This window comes from Xyrauchen texanus, chromosome 33 (assembly GCF_025860055.1).
Source record: "Xyrauchen texanus isolate HMW12.3.18 chromosome 33, RBS_HiC_50CHRs, whole genome shotgun sequence".
Lineage (NCBI taxonomy): Eukaryota > Metazoa > Chordata > Actinopteri > Cypriniformes > Catostomidae > Xyrauchen > Xyrauchen texanus.
In genome coordinates, this window is record NC_068308.1 from 5,500,288 (window position 1) to 5,517,742 (window position 17,455).

The 17,455-nt window shown below is 42.0% G+C and overlaps 1 protein-coding gene across 2 annotated transcripts in view; it reads right to left on the reverse strand.

Moving 5' to 3' along the window:
- The window catches only part of LOC127626753 (receptor tyrosine-protein kinase erbB-2-like), a 165,903-nt gene that overhangs the window by 56,889 nt on the left and 91,559 nt on the right, over nucleotides 1-17,455 (reverse strand). For both annotated transcript variants that reach the window (XM_052102768.1, XM_052102767.1), the window contains exons 4-10: nucleotides 15,522-15,650; nucleotides 15,345-15,413; nucleotides 15,092-15,207; nucleotides 12,640-12,781; nucleotides 12,401-12,529; nucleotides 4,054-4,180; nucleotides 3,357-3,430 (exon numbers count right to left, since the gene is read on the reverse strand). In XM_052102768.1, coding sequence (XP_051958728.1) covers nucleotides 3,357-3,430; nucleotides 4,054-4,180; nucleotides 12,401-12,529; nucleotides 12,640-12,781; nucleotides 15,092-15,207; nucleotides 15,345-15,413; nucleotides 15,522-15,650 — 786 coding nt within the window. The remainder of the gene's footprint in view (nucleotides 1-3,356; nucleotides 3,431-4,053; nucleotides 4,181-12,400; nucleotides 12,530-12,639; nucleotides 12,782-15,091; nucleotides 15,208-15,344; nucleotides 15,414-15,521; nucleotides 15,651-17,455) is intronic.

Genomic DNA, 17,455 nt, shown 5'->3' on the forward strand with positions numbered 1-17,455 from the left:
GTAAGTGAAATGTTGAGGTCTGCTTATTGCTAGACAGAAAACATACAACAAGCCGGGCTGTGAAACAGTAGTTCACTCTCTCTTGTCCTCTGTGAGGGTCACACGGCATATAGTTTTAAGACTGTTGTATTCATAATAACATATAATGTGATGTAATACTAGGCATATACTACTGTAATGCAATTATATTTCAGAAACTAAATATAGGCCTATATTGGCCTGATTATCATGTGCCATATGGTATGTATTTTAACCCTCTGGGGTCTGAGGGTATTTTGGGCCCTGGAGAAGTTTTGACATACCTTGACATTTGTGCTTTTTTCATTTGCTTAAAAACATATTAATGGCTAAAGTCTGATTACACTGTATTCAGCACAAACTGGGCTACAATAATATGTGAGCAACATGTATGTACAGGTTTGTATTTTTGCGAAAATAAAGTTTATGCATGGTTTTTGAAAAAAAATATAAATACATTTTAAGTCACTGAAATAAGGCCATATAACACATACTAAACATTTGTCCACAAGCCTTTTGAGAACTGGATCTTGTAGCCTTGAGTTTCTGATACAAAATTATATGAAAACCATCCTGATCACTCATTCATACAAAACAATATAGTAATTTAACTTTTGTAAGACAATTTTAGTGTTGAAAGGTAATATGCGAGGAGGCATGAATGATTATGAATATTCATTGTAATTCACACATGAGAGACAAAGACCCCTCCCCTGGGCCTATCAATGAGGGATAGAGAATGAATGTGAGGAGACTTAATGATCCAAATCAAGTTTTAAGTTAAAAGAAGTAATCTGACTATATATTTTCTTTACATAAAGACTTTACTTAATTTTAGACCTACACTACCGTTAAAAGAATCTCTTCTGCTCACCAAAACTGGATTTATTTGATCCAAAATATAGAAACAATACTGATATTCTGAACTCTTTTTACAATTTAAAAGAACAGTTTTCTATTTAAATATATTGTAAAATGCAATTTGTGATCAAAGCTGAATTTTCAGCATCATTACTGCAGTCTTCAGTGTCACATAATACTTCAGAAATCATTATAATATGCTGATTTTCTAATATGGGCATATTTAAAGTGCATTTTACTCATTTAACCCTAACACATATTTGCAAGCACAAGCTTTGTTGATGATAATGAGGCATTATAAACACTAGATCAAATATAATCTAAACATTCATATTATTTTTATATCATATTATATATCATATTTATATTATACAGCATACAATTTAAAAACATGCTTTAGCTGAAGCAGCATTTACATGCAGAGTTGTAGTCGAGACCAACTCACTCGAGTCCGAGTCGAGACCGAGACCAGAGAGAGTCTAGTCCGAGTCGAGACCGAGACCAGAGAGAGTCGAGTCCGAGTCGAGACCGAGACCAGAGAGGGTCGAGTCCGAGTCGAGACCGAGACCAGAGAGGGTTGATTACCTAATTTACTTTTATTTACTTTGTGATATTGGTTTAAAAAAATATTATCAGTTTAGGGTAAAAAGGCCACATAGTAGGTGGTGTTAAAGTAATTTTATTACAATTTGTCAGTATTAAGTGCTTTTGTCCATATAGCATCATTTCATTGTACCACTATATACATCCATATAACATTTCTAGTACACATAACATTACTGTACCACTCTATACTGTAAGTCCACATAACATTTCTAGTCACCAATCACTGGGCGTGTCAATCAATTTAAAGAAATATTATATACATACATTAATAATCATGAAAAATATTTTGAATTGGACTCGAGTGGACTCGGGAATAAGTCCGAGTCCTAAAATGTTCGAGTATGAGTCAATACCGAGTCAAAATGCACACGAGTCCATGACAAGACCAAGACCATTAAAATATGGTCTCGAGACCGAGTCCGAGACGAGTCCGAGTCTCGAGTACTACAACACTGTTTACATGTAACTAAAACTTGCTTACTAGGACATATTTCAAATATCAATACTCTGAATCCTGGCTGGCAAGTCTGGAAACAGTCCCACTAGTAAAATATGTACATGTTTATATAAAATAGCATGTCAGCTAAAGAAAACTGAATGACTAACTCGTCTGAAATTGTATCCTCGGCTGGATCAAGTCTCTCTTCAAAATACAAACGTTCATCGTAGTCCCGCTCTTCTTCTGAGGAAAATGTTAACTCTTCCTTAATATCCTGGAGTTTACTAGCCTGTGTAACGTTACAAACGCGCAGTAAAATTAATGAATTGTTTACATCAAACCTCTGAACACTGTCGGGGGCGTTCACCATTTGAATTGATCATCTCAGCACATTAGCGTATTAATGGCACGCTCTGCTGGTGGGTGGGATCACATTACAGATAATGAGATGGACCGGTAAAAACTGTACATTTCAAACAGATTGCATTGCAGGGGAATATTTGTTTTAAATTTGGATTGTTTTATTTAAAAGTAGACCTTTTAAGCTTTATTTAGACATATGTTTCATGTTTGTGTGATAAGCATTCGCAGAGTTTCAGTTCATTTTTGTGACACGTTTCTGAAATATGTTTGTGAACACAGAGACTGCTGAAAGCTAACCCTTTTTATTTTCGTTATTTTACAAAAGCACAAGATTTTGTTGTTAATGTGAGTGTACACAAATAAAAGTAGACCCTTTATAGTCTCTAATGATGTCTTACACTTGTATACCCAAAAATGACAGAGTATTTTAAGTTGTTTCTGCTCTGTTTCAGCAATTTTCTTATTTCTTATCATTAATGCAGTATTGCTTATAATATGGAAACTATTAATAAGTATTTTTGCATGAATATAAGTAAATAAATACATTTATTTTCTACACCTAGCCTACAGTAAACAATCAACAAATTGTGGCGCAATCAATGAGGACCATTGTCAGTAAATTGTGGATCTTAATCTTAAGTAAAACATATTTTGCAAACAGCTACATGTCTTTATTTATGTAATGATAGATACATTTATATATAGTGCATGGGTTGCATTTGTTGGTACAATTTTGGTACAATTCTTGAAGCCCGACCCACCCAAGACCTCGCTAATTTTCCAACCCTGATTTTCATACAGCTTTAATGCAGAATCTTTACACAGAATTTGGCAACGAGCCACCTTGACTCACCAGATTTGCACCCTGTGCTGAGAAGATTTAAAATAAAATTGAGATGCATTGAGATGCAAATCACTTTGAAATTGGATCGGGAGGTGCCTAAAAATTCACAACGCTAATTGTTAAGTACATTTTAGTTCGTAAAACAGAGATCTACGACCAGTAGGCTTGTAATTTGTGTTTTCTCTTTGTGATCTTAGTCACGTTAATTTCAACTGTGATGTTCACCTGTGATCTCCTCTATAGTCTTCAACCTCTCCAAGTCACTCCACTGCAGTCCAGATAAATTGGTAACAGTGTTCCTATATGGAGAACACAACAGACAAAATATAACAAGTTTAACAACTGAAGTTATTTTTTAACATACCACTGTCATTGTATGAACATTTTTTATCAGAAAAAATATATTTTAAAAGGAATAGTTCACCCAAAAAATGTTATTCTCTCCTTATTTACTAACCCCATTCTGTTTCAAACTTGTATGACTTTCTTCTGTGTAACAAAAATGTTCATGCAGCTCTTTTCCATACAACGAAACCATCAGAAAACTGCCAAGGTTTGACATCAGTGGCACCAAATAAAATTGGTTCTTGCGTATTTTGTAACAGTAAATGGCATGGCAAGTTTGAATATGCACATGCACAAATTCGATTTTTACGTTTTCGGTGAACAATGACTTAAATTTCAGTGTGCTCCTCACAGAAAGCTAGTGTTTGGCTTCAGAAGACTTGAATATAGACTACTTTTATGGTGCGTTTTGTCATTTTTGACAGCCATTGGTCATGGTATGCTGCATCAACACTCTTACAAATTTCTCTTTTTGTGTTCCACAGAAAGAAAATTATACAGGATGACATGAGGGCAAATAGATGCTGACAGAATTGTAATTTTTAGGTAAACTACTCTTTCATTTACTCGTGCTTACTCTTTAAATGAGTCCGAAAGAAAAGCTAAACTGCCGTAGATCTTCTTACAGCCAACAAACATGCCAATGTTGGTGGCGTCCACAACTGACACGCCCTGAAGGTTTCCCATACCTAACCCATAACACACTAACAGACAGCACACAAATATATTAATACTACAATAAAAATAATGCTGCATCATAGACCCAATAACATTTACATTTATACACAATTCAGTCATAACTTAGTTATGCTCACAGACTATAAGGCCAGAAATATACTCTGCACAAGTACACAATCACAGATGTAAATACATGCATTTCAAGTGTGTGATCCCATTGTAAATATGAAAATGTGCATTCTTAAATTACTGTGGTGGTAACAAACCTATAATCATTTTTGTCTTTTGACAAAAATGCCCTTAAAATGTAGTTAATATTTCATCATGCCATATTCATTAATTTAAGTCCATTTTATTCTGACTAAAATGGCATATAAATTTACTCAACAAAAATAACATATTTTAGTTGACAATAATGTGCAAAATGACAAAAACATGATTTAAACTGTAATAGACCATATAAATAAAATATTAAATTATTTAGAAAAATGTATAAACTACTTTTAAAAGAAAGATTAATATGTTCAATATATAAGATTACATACAACAACATGAGAAAACTGTCCTGAAAACCTGAGCTCCTGATATAATAGCATATAATGAATAAATTGAAGTATTAGCTAATATTTAGTTGTTACTCTGTTGTGAATTCTTCACATGTAGCCAGTTTAGGATTGTGGAGCGGAGGGGGGCAAGGCCGGGCTAGAATGTCGCACGCCCGGTCCCCAATCGGCCTGATGGGGCGCGCGAGGGATAAAGGCGGCAGGTGACGATGGGTCGAGAGAGAGAGAATTATGGGCATGTCCATCATGTGTGTGTTTATGTTTGTGTGTTTTGGTTTTGGAGTTTAATTAAACGCCCCATCAGGCCGATTGGGGACCGGGCGTGCGACATTCTAGCCCGGCCTGGCCTCGCCCCCTCCACTCCACAAGGATATTGCATTATGTATAGGACATTTTTAAAGGGCACCTATTATGCCCCTTTTCACAAGATATCATTTAAATTTTTGGTGTCCCCAGATTGTGTCTGTGAAGATTCAGCTCAAAATACCCTACAGACATTTAGTATACCATGTTGAAAATGCCAGTTTTTGTGTGGGAATAAAAAAAAGCTGTTCCCCGTCTGTCGCTCACTTCGACGTTGTGTCGAAGAAGCGACACTAGGGGTCTCTCTCTTGAGTGCCGAATATACCTCTGATCTATGAAAAAGACCAATGAGAAGTTGGTAGACAGAATTTGCATGTCCCGCCCCCGGACATACAGGATTAAAGGCGGGAAAAGACATCTGCTTCATTCAGAAATTTTCTTCGGAGTCGATGGTCGTGTATGCATTCAGCTGCGAGTCACACACCTGTTCCTCTTACCTCTGAGCGATCTGCTGTTGGATCTACGGCACACTTCAGCGGCTTTCTCCTTCTCTGCACGGCAGTGCCCCTGGGCGCTTCGACAGCGCAAACTAAAAGAGTGTTTGTAAAAGAGTGATTTTCTCTAAAAGAGTATTTTCCTCTAAAAGAGCAATACACAGCGGCGTTGAAAGTCCTTTTCAGGACGCGTCTTTATAAAGATGCCTTACCGCCCCTGTGTAGTTCCTGGATGCGGTAGAGTGCTCTCTGCTTCAGACGGACATAGGCGCTGTCTCGTGTGTCTGGGCTGCGATCACACCGAGGCAGCATTTGTGGATGGTTCATGTTCTCACTGAGAGAACATGACCATGGCAACGTTGCAGTCGTGGCTTTCCTTCAACCGAAGGAACGCCACTTCAGCTGCCCCGCGTCACTCCTTCTTCCCACGAGATTGAGGATGATGCGGCTGGCGATGGAGGCGATCTGGGGATGGCTGTGGGCTCGGTTTCGCCGGGTACACCCCCGCAAACCACCCGCCCCCCGGCATGCTTGTTGACATATGTCTGGGCTCGAGGCAACAGCGGCTCACCTCACAGCCAGCCTGCCTATCCTCTGGAGCCCCCCGAGCTGGATGAGCTCGCCGCTGCATTGGAGAGCGGTCTGGCATCTGACGCGGATGACTCGACTGGGCTGCCGCCTTCGGGCCAGACTGCCCAGGCTGAGGCTGACGCCCAGATGTCCGACATGGTTGCCCGGGCCGCCGCCAGCGTGGGGCTGGACTGGAACCCTCCATCCTCCCCACAGCCATTGTGGCTGGATGATTGGTTCCTTTGGTCTGCATGCTGCTAACAGCCACGTCCCCTCCCTTTCTTCCCGGAGGTGGATGATGAGCTGGCGACTGCATGGAGAGCACCCCTCTCCACTCGTCACAAAGCCCCTCGCTCATCCTCTATCACTACCCTCGATGGCGGAGCGGCCCCCGGTACATGCCGATTTCCCAGGTGGATAGGGCGGTTGCGATCCACCTATGCCCCGAGAACACCAACACCTGGCTGGGTCGCCCTGTGCTGCCCTCCAAGGCCTGTAGGATGATGTTATCATTGGCCGCCAAAGCATACAGCGCCACCGGACAGGCCGCTTCCGCCCTGCATGCCATGGCCCTCCTGCAAGTCCAAGAGGCCAAGGCACTCAAAGATCTGCACGAGGGTAGTCCTGATCCCGACGTGCTGCAGGAACTGCGCTCGGCGATTGACCTCACCCTCAGGGCCACAAGGCCACAGTGCAGTCACTCGGGCAGGCGATGGCCACACTTGTGGTTCAGGAACGTCATCTGTGGCTGAACTTGGTCGAGATGCGCGAGACGGACAAGACACGCTTCCTAGATGCCCCTGTCTCCCAGTTCGGCCTCTTCAGCGACACCGTCGAGGACTTCACCCAGCAGTTCTCTGTGGCGAAAAAGCAGACGGAGGCCATTTCACACATCCTGCCCCGCCGCAAACCTGCCGCCAAGGGCCAAGCCCCGTCTGCTCGCCGAGGGCGTCCTCCTGCGGCTAAGAAATGCGCAGCTCCACATGAACCGGGGCCCAGCTCTCAGCCCCTGCATCGAGCGCCCCGCAGAAAGCGCACGGCCCCCGTCTCACGGACCCCCTTGAGGACCTGGAAGGCTCCCAGGCACTCCTGAGACGATTGACCCAGAGACCAAGACGTTCTCTCCGGAGCTGGTAAGCAGACCACTCCGTCCCCAGGTGGAGGGCCGGGAGGAGAATCCTTGTTTGAATTTATTTAATTTGCCGCAGCCCCGTACCCACATTCTCAATAAAAGAGCTATTTCCTTTGTCTCTGGGTCACCTGGCCTGCAAATACCATTCTCACGGCACTCCGCCGCCACACCTCAACAGTCCCAGCATGCTGGACCCCCTGCCTTCAGCCCCATGACTGTTCCCCCGGCAGGTGGTTCTGACGAGTCTAGAGGATGCCTCCACCGGACCTCCTCCTCGAAGCCCTGCCGGAGACATCAAAAATAATCTTCCCGTTAGTGCCCCTAGCACGAAGGTTGGATGCGTGGCTTTCACTTCCCAACCCGTCATACTGGCTGACCAGGACCATCCGACTCGGTTACGCAATTCAGTTTGACACTTTACGAAGGTCGCAGAGGCAGCCCTTGCCCCGCTCCGAGAAGCTGTCATCCATATACTCAACTACCTCGATGACTGGCTCATCCTGGCCCACACTCGAGAGTTACTATGCGCCCACAGGGACCAGGTGCTCAGGCACCTCAGCCGCTTAGGGCTTCAGGTCAACTGGGAAAAGAGCAAGCTTGGTTCAGAGCATCTCTTTTCTCAGGATGGAGTTAGACTCAGTTTCAATATCAGCGTGCCTCACCATCGAGCGTCGCGCAGTCAGTGCTGGTATGCCTTGTTGCCTTCAGGCCAGGCACTGCGGTCCCTTTAAAACTTTTCCAGAGGCTCCTGGGGCATATGGCGTCCTCCGCGGCGGTCGCGCCGCTGGGGTTGATGCATATGAGACCGCTTCAGCACTGGCTCCAGACTCCAGTTCCGAGACGAGCATCCCGCATGCCGCCAAACATTCAAACCCTGGATAGACCTCTGCTTAATGCGGGCAGGAGTCCCCTTGCAGCAGGTGTCCCGATGCGTCTTGGTCACAACCGACGCCTCCAAATTGGGTTGGGGCACCGTGTGCTGCGCATTTTCTCCCAGGTGATCCCACTCACTCGGATCCCTGGATGACTCCTCCCTAGCCCTCTGGGTCTGCAATTCAGCAGAGGAATTCTTCAACCTAATCCACTGCGGGTACTCAGATCTACCCTGTGCTGGAATAGGTGCTCCACAGGTCAGGGCTCCTACGTGGACTTCCCCCCTGTGTGTATTTTCCGCAGTATGGTCCCCTTACGAGCGGACACGAGTCTCCCTTGGGAAGTTCTCACTGTCCCCCGGTCACCGTGTCTGTAGCAACTCCTCCCTCCGAAGAGATCTACCACCGTGCCACTTCCCACATGTGACCTAAAAGCCCATGTGGTGTATGTCACCACTCTTACCTGGTGTGGTCTCCGCAGGGTCTTTTCCCCCTGAAAGAATAGGAAACTGTGTAAGATCCCCTTCCCTGTTGCCTGTAAGGGCCCCAGCCATTGACTCTATGCGAGAAACATAGAGAGAAAAGAGGCCCGGCTAGGTTCAGCCCGTTCCCAGTTTGGCAAGCGTCACCTTGTTCCCCTGTCTAGGGTAACTATAAGGATTCTGACAACTTTATGGGGCATTGGGGGAAGGGTACGTGCAGTCTGATACAGCTGGTCATTTGGCATGTCAAGTTCCTGCCCGCTCCTGTGTCAGCAATACACGTACACAGCTCAGCGCATGGCGTGACTTTAAATTGATGTCACTTTGTACAGAATCTGCGAACGGATTGTTCTGAAACAGTGCTTACTATTATGGGTGGATTTTTATCATTATAGGGTGGTTGTGTACACACGCTGCCAACATACATTTATGTTCAAACACCATGTAAAAGTGAATTTTGCATAATAGGTCCCCTTTAAGGCAGTGTTTCCCACACACAAAATAAATATATGCATGTAAAATGTAAAAAAATTATAATAATTTCAGGGATACAAACTCCTCACCTTATGGAGAAATTTGCCGTTTTGAAACCATAATTGTTCACTTTTGTGATTGTGAAGAACAATGTGCAAAAGTAACTGATATTTATACGCGTTAAGGGTCTTTCACATGACTCGCATCAGCGCTGCAGAATACATTGAAGTGTTTGAAGTGACGTCACTTAACACCTAAGTGTTTTTCACCAATAATGACTTTGAGAGTAAGACAAGAAATATTTAAAACTGTCCAAATTTGTGAAGAGATTTTGAATGTCTAATAATTTCTTAAAATTAAATATTACCTTATCATTTACGAATAGCAGAGACCCCAGTTATTGAACTAATTTAAATTCGCCAAGAAAACGCTTAGACTTAAACATAAAAGAGTCCTTTCTGCTATCTAATCAACTGCAAGCTTTTTTCTGTCTTCCAAATAAATGTTTCAACGTTTATTGTGCACATCTCCCAATTTTTTACATGGCAAACTCGTGAAATTGCCCCTCTGTGACGCTTTCTGCAACTCTTGTCATGTGGAGGGCAATGCAGCACTTGACTCTGGGTTCAGTCTCCAGAACCAAATTAAAACTGCCACGAGAAGTCGTCTGTCCAAGGCAAAGATGCAAAATCTAATGACAATTGCCTCATCATCAGTCTCCATTGATGCGTTTGATTACGCACAGGTGAGTTTAAGTCGATGTGGAAGGTTTGAGTTGTCGATTGAGTTCTGTTCAGTTAATTTTTTACGTATATTATTCATATTTTAATAGTATTTGTTTTTTGTTGCATTGTTCATATGTACAGTAGTTGGAGATGACAGTAGTTGACCTGAAAGAGAAAACGTCAAAGTTACTGTTGTAACCTCCGTTCCCTGATCGAGGGAACGAGACGTTGCGTCGAGTGACGCAACACTAGGGACTTCTTTGAAGGCCTCGGTTTCCTCTGAACTTGAAAAGGCCAATGAGAAATTGGCAGACAGAATTTGCATGTCTCTCCCCTGGATATATGGGTATAGAAGGAGGGAATCATGCATCTGTCCATTCAGGTTTTGCACTGAGGAGCCGAGAGTTAGGTTCAGCAATAGCAGTGGCTCGGTTCAGCGTCATGGCCAGGGGGACACAACGTCTCGTTCCCTCCATCAGGGAATGGAGGTTACAACAGTATGTTCCCCGTCTGTCGCTCACTTCGACGTCTGTACCATGTATGTGCGCTGCTGATGCAGGTGCGGGACGGCAGTGGCGTGCCAAAGCAACAGGCTGCGTCAGACTGCACGTACCCTTCCCCATCGACCCAACAAATACATAAACCCCATCAACTTTTTAGGTTCCCGGCTACCCGAAGGGGGCAACAAAGCAACGTGCCAAGCATGGGAGCAGGCCGTGCCTTTTCTCTCTCTATGTTTCTCGCATATAGTTAAATCTTAACGCTATCATACACATCGGGGAAGGCATTCTTTTCCAACTCCTATTCTTTCTGGGGGAAAAGACCCCGCGGAGACAACCACCTGCCCAGGCAGGTGGGAGGTAAAGAGTGGCGAAATACGTCACATGGGTTTTCAGGCCACATTTGGGAATGGTGCTGCGAGGGAGGAGTTGCTTCACACACGACGACCGGGGGGCAGTGGGGACTGCCCAAGTGAGACGCGGGTCCGCCGTTCTGCGGAACACACACAGGAGGATTAATCCGCAAGGGCCCATCCTGTGGAGCACCTATTCCAATACAGAGTAATTTTAGTACCCGTAGTGGGTCTGGTCGGGGAATTCCTCCACTGAATTCGTGGACCAGAGGGCTAGGAAGAATATCCAGGAAGCGCGAATCTAGTGAACTCTCTTGGAGAAAAAGAGCGCACATGATCACCTCAGTGGAGGGGAAAGGCCCAGTAGGAAAGCTTCTGTTTGGAGACAGCGTTCCCTTTCCGCTGTCCACCAAAGCAGACAAAGAGCTGCTCAGAACATCTAAAGCTCTGCATGCGCTCCACATAGGTAAGCAAAGCATCCACTGGACACAGCAACGAAAAGGCTGGATCTGCCTCCTCCCGGGGCAGCGTTTGCAGGTTCACTACCTGGTCCCTGAAGGGGGTTGTAGGAACCTTGGTCTTAGGACGACATGGGTGTCTGCCGGACCGAACTCCAGGCAAGTGTCGCTGACAGAGAATGCTTGCAGGTCCCCAACCCTCTTGATGGAGGCGAGCTCAATAAGGAGGGCCGTCTTCAAGAAGAGGGCTTTGAGCTCAACTGATTCTAGAGGCTCGAAGGGGGGTCTCTGAAAGCCTGAATGGACAACGGAGAGATCCCATGAGGGGAACAGTCCTGCGAGGTCTCTGGCTGCCTATAAGGAACCTGATAATCAGATCGTGCTTCCCTAGAGACTTACTGTACACTGCGTCATGGTGAGCCGATATGGCGGCTACATAAACCTTCAAGGTGGAGGGGGACAGCCTCCCCTCTCTTTCAGAAAGGAGAGCACTGACCAGACTGTGCATCTCTGCGGGTCTTCAGATTGGAAAGAACACCAATTTGCGAACTTCAGGAGCGTGAGATCCGAGAACCAAGTCCTTGTGGGCCAGTAGGGGGATACCAGAGTGACTTGTTCCTCGTCCTCCCTGACCTTGCACAGCACCCGTGCAAGTAGGCTCACTGGGGGAAATGCGTATTTGTGCAGCCCCCGGGGCCAGCTGTGTGTCAGCGTGTCTGTCCCGAGGGGAGCCTTCGCTAGGGAGTACCAGAACGGGCAATGGGCGGTCTCTTGGGAAGCGAACAATTTCTCATTGGTCTTTTCTAAAGTTCAGAGGTAATCAAGGCCTTCAAAGAAGTCCCCTAGTTTCGCTTCACATCGACACAATGAGCGACTGTGCCCCTTGCCTTAAAACTGAGAATGCAACATGTACTTGTGTTGCATTATGAATTGCTCTCTGACACATTTCAGAATGCAGCAATGCATGAAATTAAGCTTAAGTAGCTAGAAGCCTTAAATACACACACACACACACACACACACACACACACACACACACACACACACACACACATTGGTGCGGCTATCCTTATGAGGACACTCCATAGACATAATCATTTTTATACTGTACGAACAATAGATTCTATCCCCGAACCTTAACCCTAACCCTACCCCTAAACCTCACAAAAAATTTTCTACATTTATAATGTCCTCATAAACCTCATAAACCACATTTATAGCATAATACCCTTGTAATTACCAGTTTGCAACCTAAAAAAAATGTCCTTGTAAACCACTCAAACCCCCATCCCCCCACCCACACCACACACACACACAGACCTTCAGGACACTCTCCTTCACACTTTTCACATTTCTGTGTTTCTTGTCCATCTGTTTGAATAGTAATGACTTCCTGGTTAGCTTTGGGACAAACCATGGTACACGCCACCTCCATGGCCAAATAGTTATCTATGAAGGAGAAAGAATAGCAATAGAATTGAAAAAGTAAGAAAAGAAAGATACTGTAAGATACATTTTTTTTAATTATGTTAAAATTGATAATAAAGGGATTGACGTACGTGGACACTTTTTTACACATGTAGCTCCAAAGCTGAACTTTTTGTCCTTGTTGGGTTTGGACTGGAAGGTTATTGGGTCATAGATGTTGGGCAGGGGGCAATTGTCTTTACACGTCCCACTGTCATTAAAGTGACGACAGGCCTATACATTCACAAACAAAATAATTTTATGTATAAAAGCAGATATTTGTATTAATATCCTATATACACCTTCAATTTCCTTTTAAAAAATACCTAATCATCTCTGTCAATATAGATTATATAGGAATATACACTCACTGGGCACTTTATTAGGAACATTATCGTCCTAATAAATTGCTAGATGTGGTCTTCTGCTGTTGTAGCCCATCTGTCTCAAGGTCCGACGTGTTTTGCTTTCTTAGATCCTATTCTACTCACTACAATTGTACAGTGGTTATCTGTGTTACGGTAGCCTTTTTGTCAGCTTGAACTAGTCAGGCGTTGACCTCTCTCTCACCATCAAGGTCTTCCTGTCTGCAGAACTGCTGCTCACTGGATTTGTATTTATTTTTTGGCATCATTTTGACTAAATTATAGGGACTATTGTCCATGAAAATCATGATGGTTGACGTGAACATTAACTGAAGCTCCAGACCTGGATCTGAATGATTTTATGCATTGCACTGATGCCACACAATTGGCTGATTAGATAATTGCCCCAATATGTAGATGTACAGTTTTTCCTAATAAAGTGCACAGTATGTATATTTGGTGTTTGCATCATTGTTAATGTGCATGTCTTCTTATCGAATAAAAGAAGTATCACCTCAAACGAGGAAAAAATTCACATTAAAATATGTTTATGGAAAACCAGCTAATATCATGATTGCATTGCATCTCAACTGGTTATTCTGAAATTCCAGACACAAAGCCTGACATCCAAATGACTGCTGCTATTCCCTCCCAAAACTGTCAGACACGATTTCATTCCCTGATATAAGGCATCTGATGCTGAACACCAGTGAACCTGAAGTTCATTAACTCTGCATGCACTAATTTATTAGAGCCACAGTGGTTTCAACTTCCATTTTTATTTTAATTTTGCTGCAATTTCCTTAGAAGTTACGATTTTGAAGTCTTAAACACATGGGATGGAAACGCTGCTTCATTCTCAAATTGTTTTTGCAATATTTTTAAAGAAATACATAAACTAAATTTGTAACATAGATGGAAACATTACTAATGATACACTTTGTTCAAATCTCCTTCCATCATGTCTCAAAGCACATAAATCAATATAAAGTAAATGCAGTTATAAAATAAACATTATTTCAGTTTTTAATGAAAGATTCTGGGGGAATTCACTAACAATGAGTAAGCTACAACACTGATAACGTAGTTCATAATCACATATTTTGTCTGGGTTGTTCTAGCAGCAGATTCACTTAAGGAATTATGCAAATTAGATAACAGAGCAAACACATACACAACTATGATAAATACAATTTGCACGAAGCAGTTGCAGGTCTGTTCTTAGTGCTACATTGTACCAGCAGACTACAACTTACAACTTTACTGGACAACAACAGACTTCAACTGACTACTTTACTGGGACTGTTCAGCATCACTCCACCACTGTGATCCAGACACCTGAATCAGCTCTTTAAAATGCTGACCACAGTTGACTACACCACTCATCTGGATACATGTCAAGTTATAATGCTCTTATCCATCATTTAATTACCATTTAATAAATTACTGCTGCCATGATCACTAGAAAATGTACACAAATGCCTGTTATAAATAAAATTCTGTTTACTGCCTGCTTTCAACTTGTAGTAATAGCACAACATTAATTGCGGCCATCAAATAAGGCAGATTTTTGTGAATATGGCACAATATTTGAGAAGCCTTATTTACATAGAAAGGAGGTGTGTTTTTATTGAAAAGTATGACAATGATTTCTAATGACTTGCCTATTTTAGCCTTATAAGTATCTGGTTAAAACAGATTGAGGATGATTAGTGAAGTAGCGCAACTGTTTAAGGTATCCTCACAATCAGTTTGTTTTATTTATCAAACTGCATTACAATTCAAGCACATCCATTTAACTCAATGCAACTCTGCAATGATCAAATAATATAACATTTTCCCCCTACTTTATGGACTATGGAATTTTTTTTTATATTATTTGTTTTGCTGCAGCTCTGTTTAAATGCCCTTCTAATTCACTTATGTGATGAAGTGGATTATTTTTTTTGTTAAGGTTCTGAAATGTTTTTTCAATTCACACAGAACAGAATGAAACTGTTAATTTGTCAAATTGATTTTTTTTTTTTTTTACAGCATTTCAAAAGTTGAACTGCATTAAACGTATTTAGTTAACTGAATACTTTAATCTGTTAACTATGACTGCCCTAATTATTTCATTATGATTTCTATATTATTTAAATAAATGCAACAATTCTAATATGCGTCTGTATCTTTTTACCAGACAGTCAGAGTCTTTCGGCCCTGTGCATCCAGCAGCACACTGCACATGACAACAGTCATTAGGTCTCGGACCCTTACAGCGGAAACAACCAGATGAGCAATGGACAGAGGTCACTATAGAGAGAGAAAGAGGTATTTATAATGGTGTACCATCAGATGTACATATGAATAGCACTGAGTATTGTTCAGGCTCAGAGATATTTTCCTTACCAAACCAAAAAAAAAAGGTTCAATATGTTAATGACACTCACATGTTTGACAGTCCTGATCCGTTTTCCCCCAACATCCACCAGACCCACATGCTGAAGAACAAATAGGACCTAAAAAAATTTTTTTTTTAAATATTATAGACAAATAACAAGATATCATATCTATGATGTATTAAATGGTTTAATGTATAAAACATAGACCTCTATAAGTAAACTCACAGTTCTTTGGCACGTCTTGCAGGTGCAACAGTTTGCTTTGAATTTTATAGACGGTGTCATCCCACTTAATATTCCGAGGGAAGCACAGTTGAGGATTTCCCCAAATATAAACCCCACCAAGCAGAATTTCTGTCAAAGTCAGCAATAGGGGGTCATTATCCAGGGCAGTCTCATGACAAAGATATTACCATAGTGCCATTTCCATCTCAGTTTTAACGATTCTAACACAGGCTTGAAAATCTTCAGATTTATCTTGCGTTTAAACGCAATGCATATTTCATCATTATACTTTATTGTATACATTATTTATATACATTTTACAAACATATTGATATGTTAAATTCCCTAACCCTACCCCCTTCCTGAACCTAACCACTTTCACCGATCAGCCACAACATTAAAACCACCTGCCTAATATTGTGTAGGTCTCAATTGTGCCGTCCAAAACAGCGCCAACCCGCATCTCATAATAGCATTCGGAGATGCTATACTTCTCACCACAATTGTACATAGCGGTTATCTGAGTTACCATAGACTTTGCCAGTTCGAACCAGTCTGGCCATTCTCTGTTGACCTCTCTCATCAACAAGGTATTTCCGTCCACAGAACTGCCACTCACTGGATGTTTTTTGTTTTTTGGAACCATTCAGAGTAAATTCTAGGGACTGTTGTGCGTGAAAATCCCAGGAAATCCACAGTTACAGAAATACTTAAACAAGCCCATCTGGTATCAACAATCATGCCTTGGTCCAAATCACTGAGATCACATTTTTCCCCCATTCTGATGGTTGATGTGAACATTACCTGAAGCTCCTGACCCATATCTGCATGATTATATACACTGCACTGCTGCCATACAATTGGCTGATTAAATAATCGCATGGATGTAGACGGGCTGGTTTGAGTACTTATGTAACTGCTGATCTCCTGGGATTTATACACAAAACAGTCTCTAGAATTTATTCAAAAACAAAAAAAACATCCAATGAGCGTCAGTTCTTTGGACAGAAATGGCTTGTTGAGGAGAGAGGACAACATAGAATGGCCAGAATGATTCGATCTGACAAAGTCTACAGCAACTCAGATAACTGCTCTGTACAATTGTGGTGAGAAGAATAGCATCTCAGAATGCTATTCCAAGATGAGGGTTGGCGCTGTTTTAGCGGCACGAGGGGGACCTACACAATATTAGGCGGGTGGTTTTAATGTTGTGGCTGATTGGTGTATAAATAATCTAAAAATGTAATAGTAAATGTAGTCACAATAATTTTAAAAATATATAAATATACACTATATATTTTTGAACAAAACCTAACCCTAAAAGCCTAAACCTAACCAAATAATATAGCAACAAAATAACCAATCATCAATCTAAAATAAATAACAAGCAGATAAAAGTACAATCACAATAATTTATTCAAAAGATTTAAATAAAAGTATTCCAAATGACTCAAGCTGCATTTAAAGTCTTCTGAAACAATACGATAGCTCCAGAGTGAAACTGAAGGTTTTATTAGATGAAAAGCTTCCTTTCTGTCAAGGCAGTCACATCTCATTTAAAAATATACATCCAAACATTACAGTACAAGGTCACAGTCAGTCACATGGTATTTGACACCATTGACATCAAAGCTATCATAACGCTTGTAGAGGCAGCTATATAAAATGTTTAAATGAGCGTACATTTGACTGTTATGATGGATGGGAACGCAAAGCTGATTGTTGCTGAAAGACTTAAAGTTGGATCTGTTTTTGCACACAAAGTGACCACATGGCATCAGAAGATCCAGAGTAGCATGGAATATTTTTATAATAATTTTTTTTTGTGCTTTTCTCATTTTTTGAGCTGAAACTCAAGATATTGTAAAAACCTCTTTGTGTCCCATAACAAACAAAAAAGCACACATGGACCTTATTCATAGTAGCAGCATATT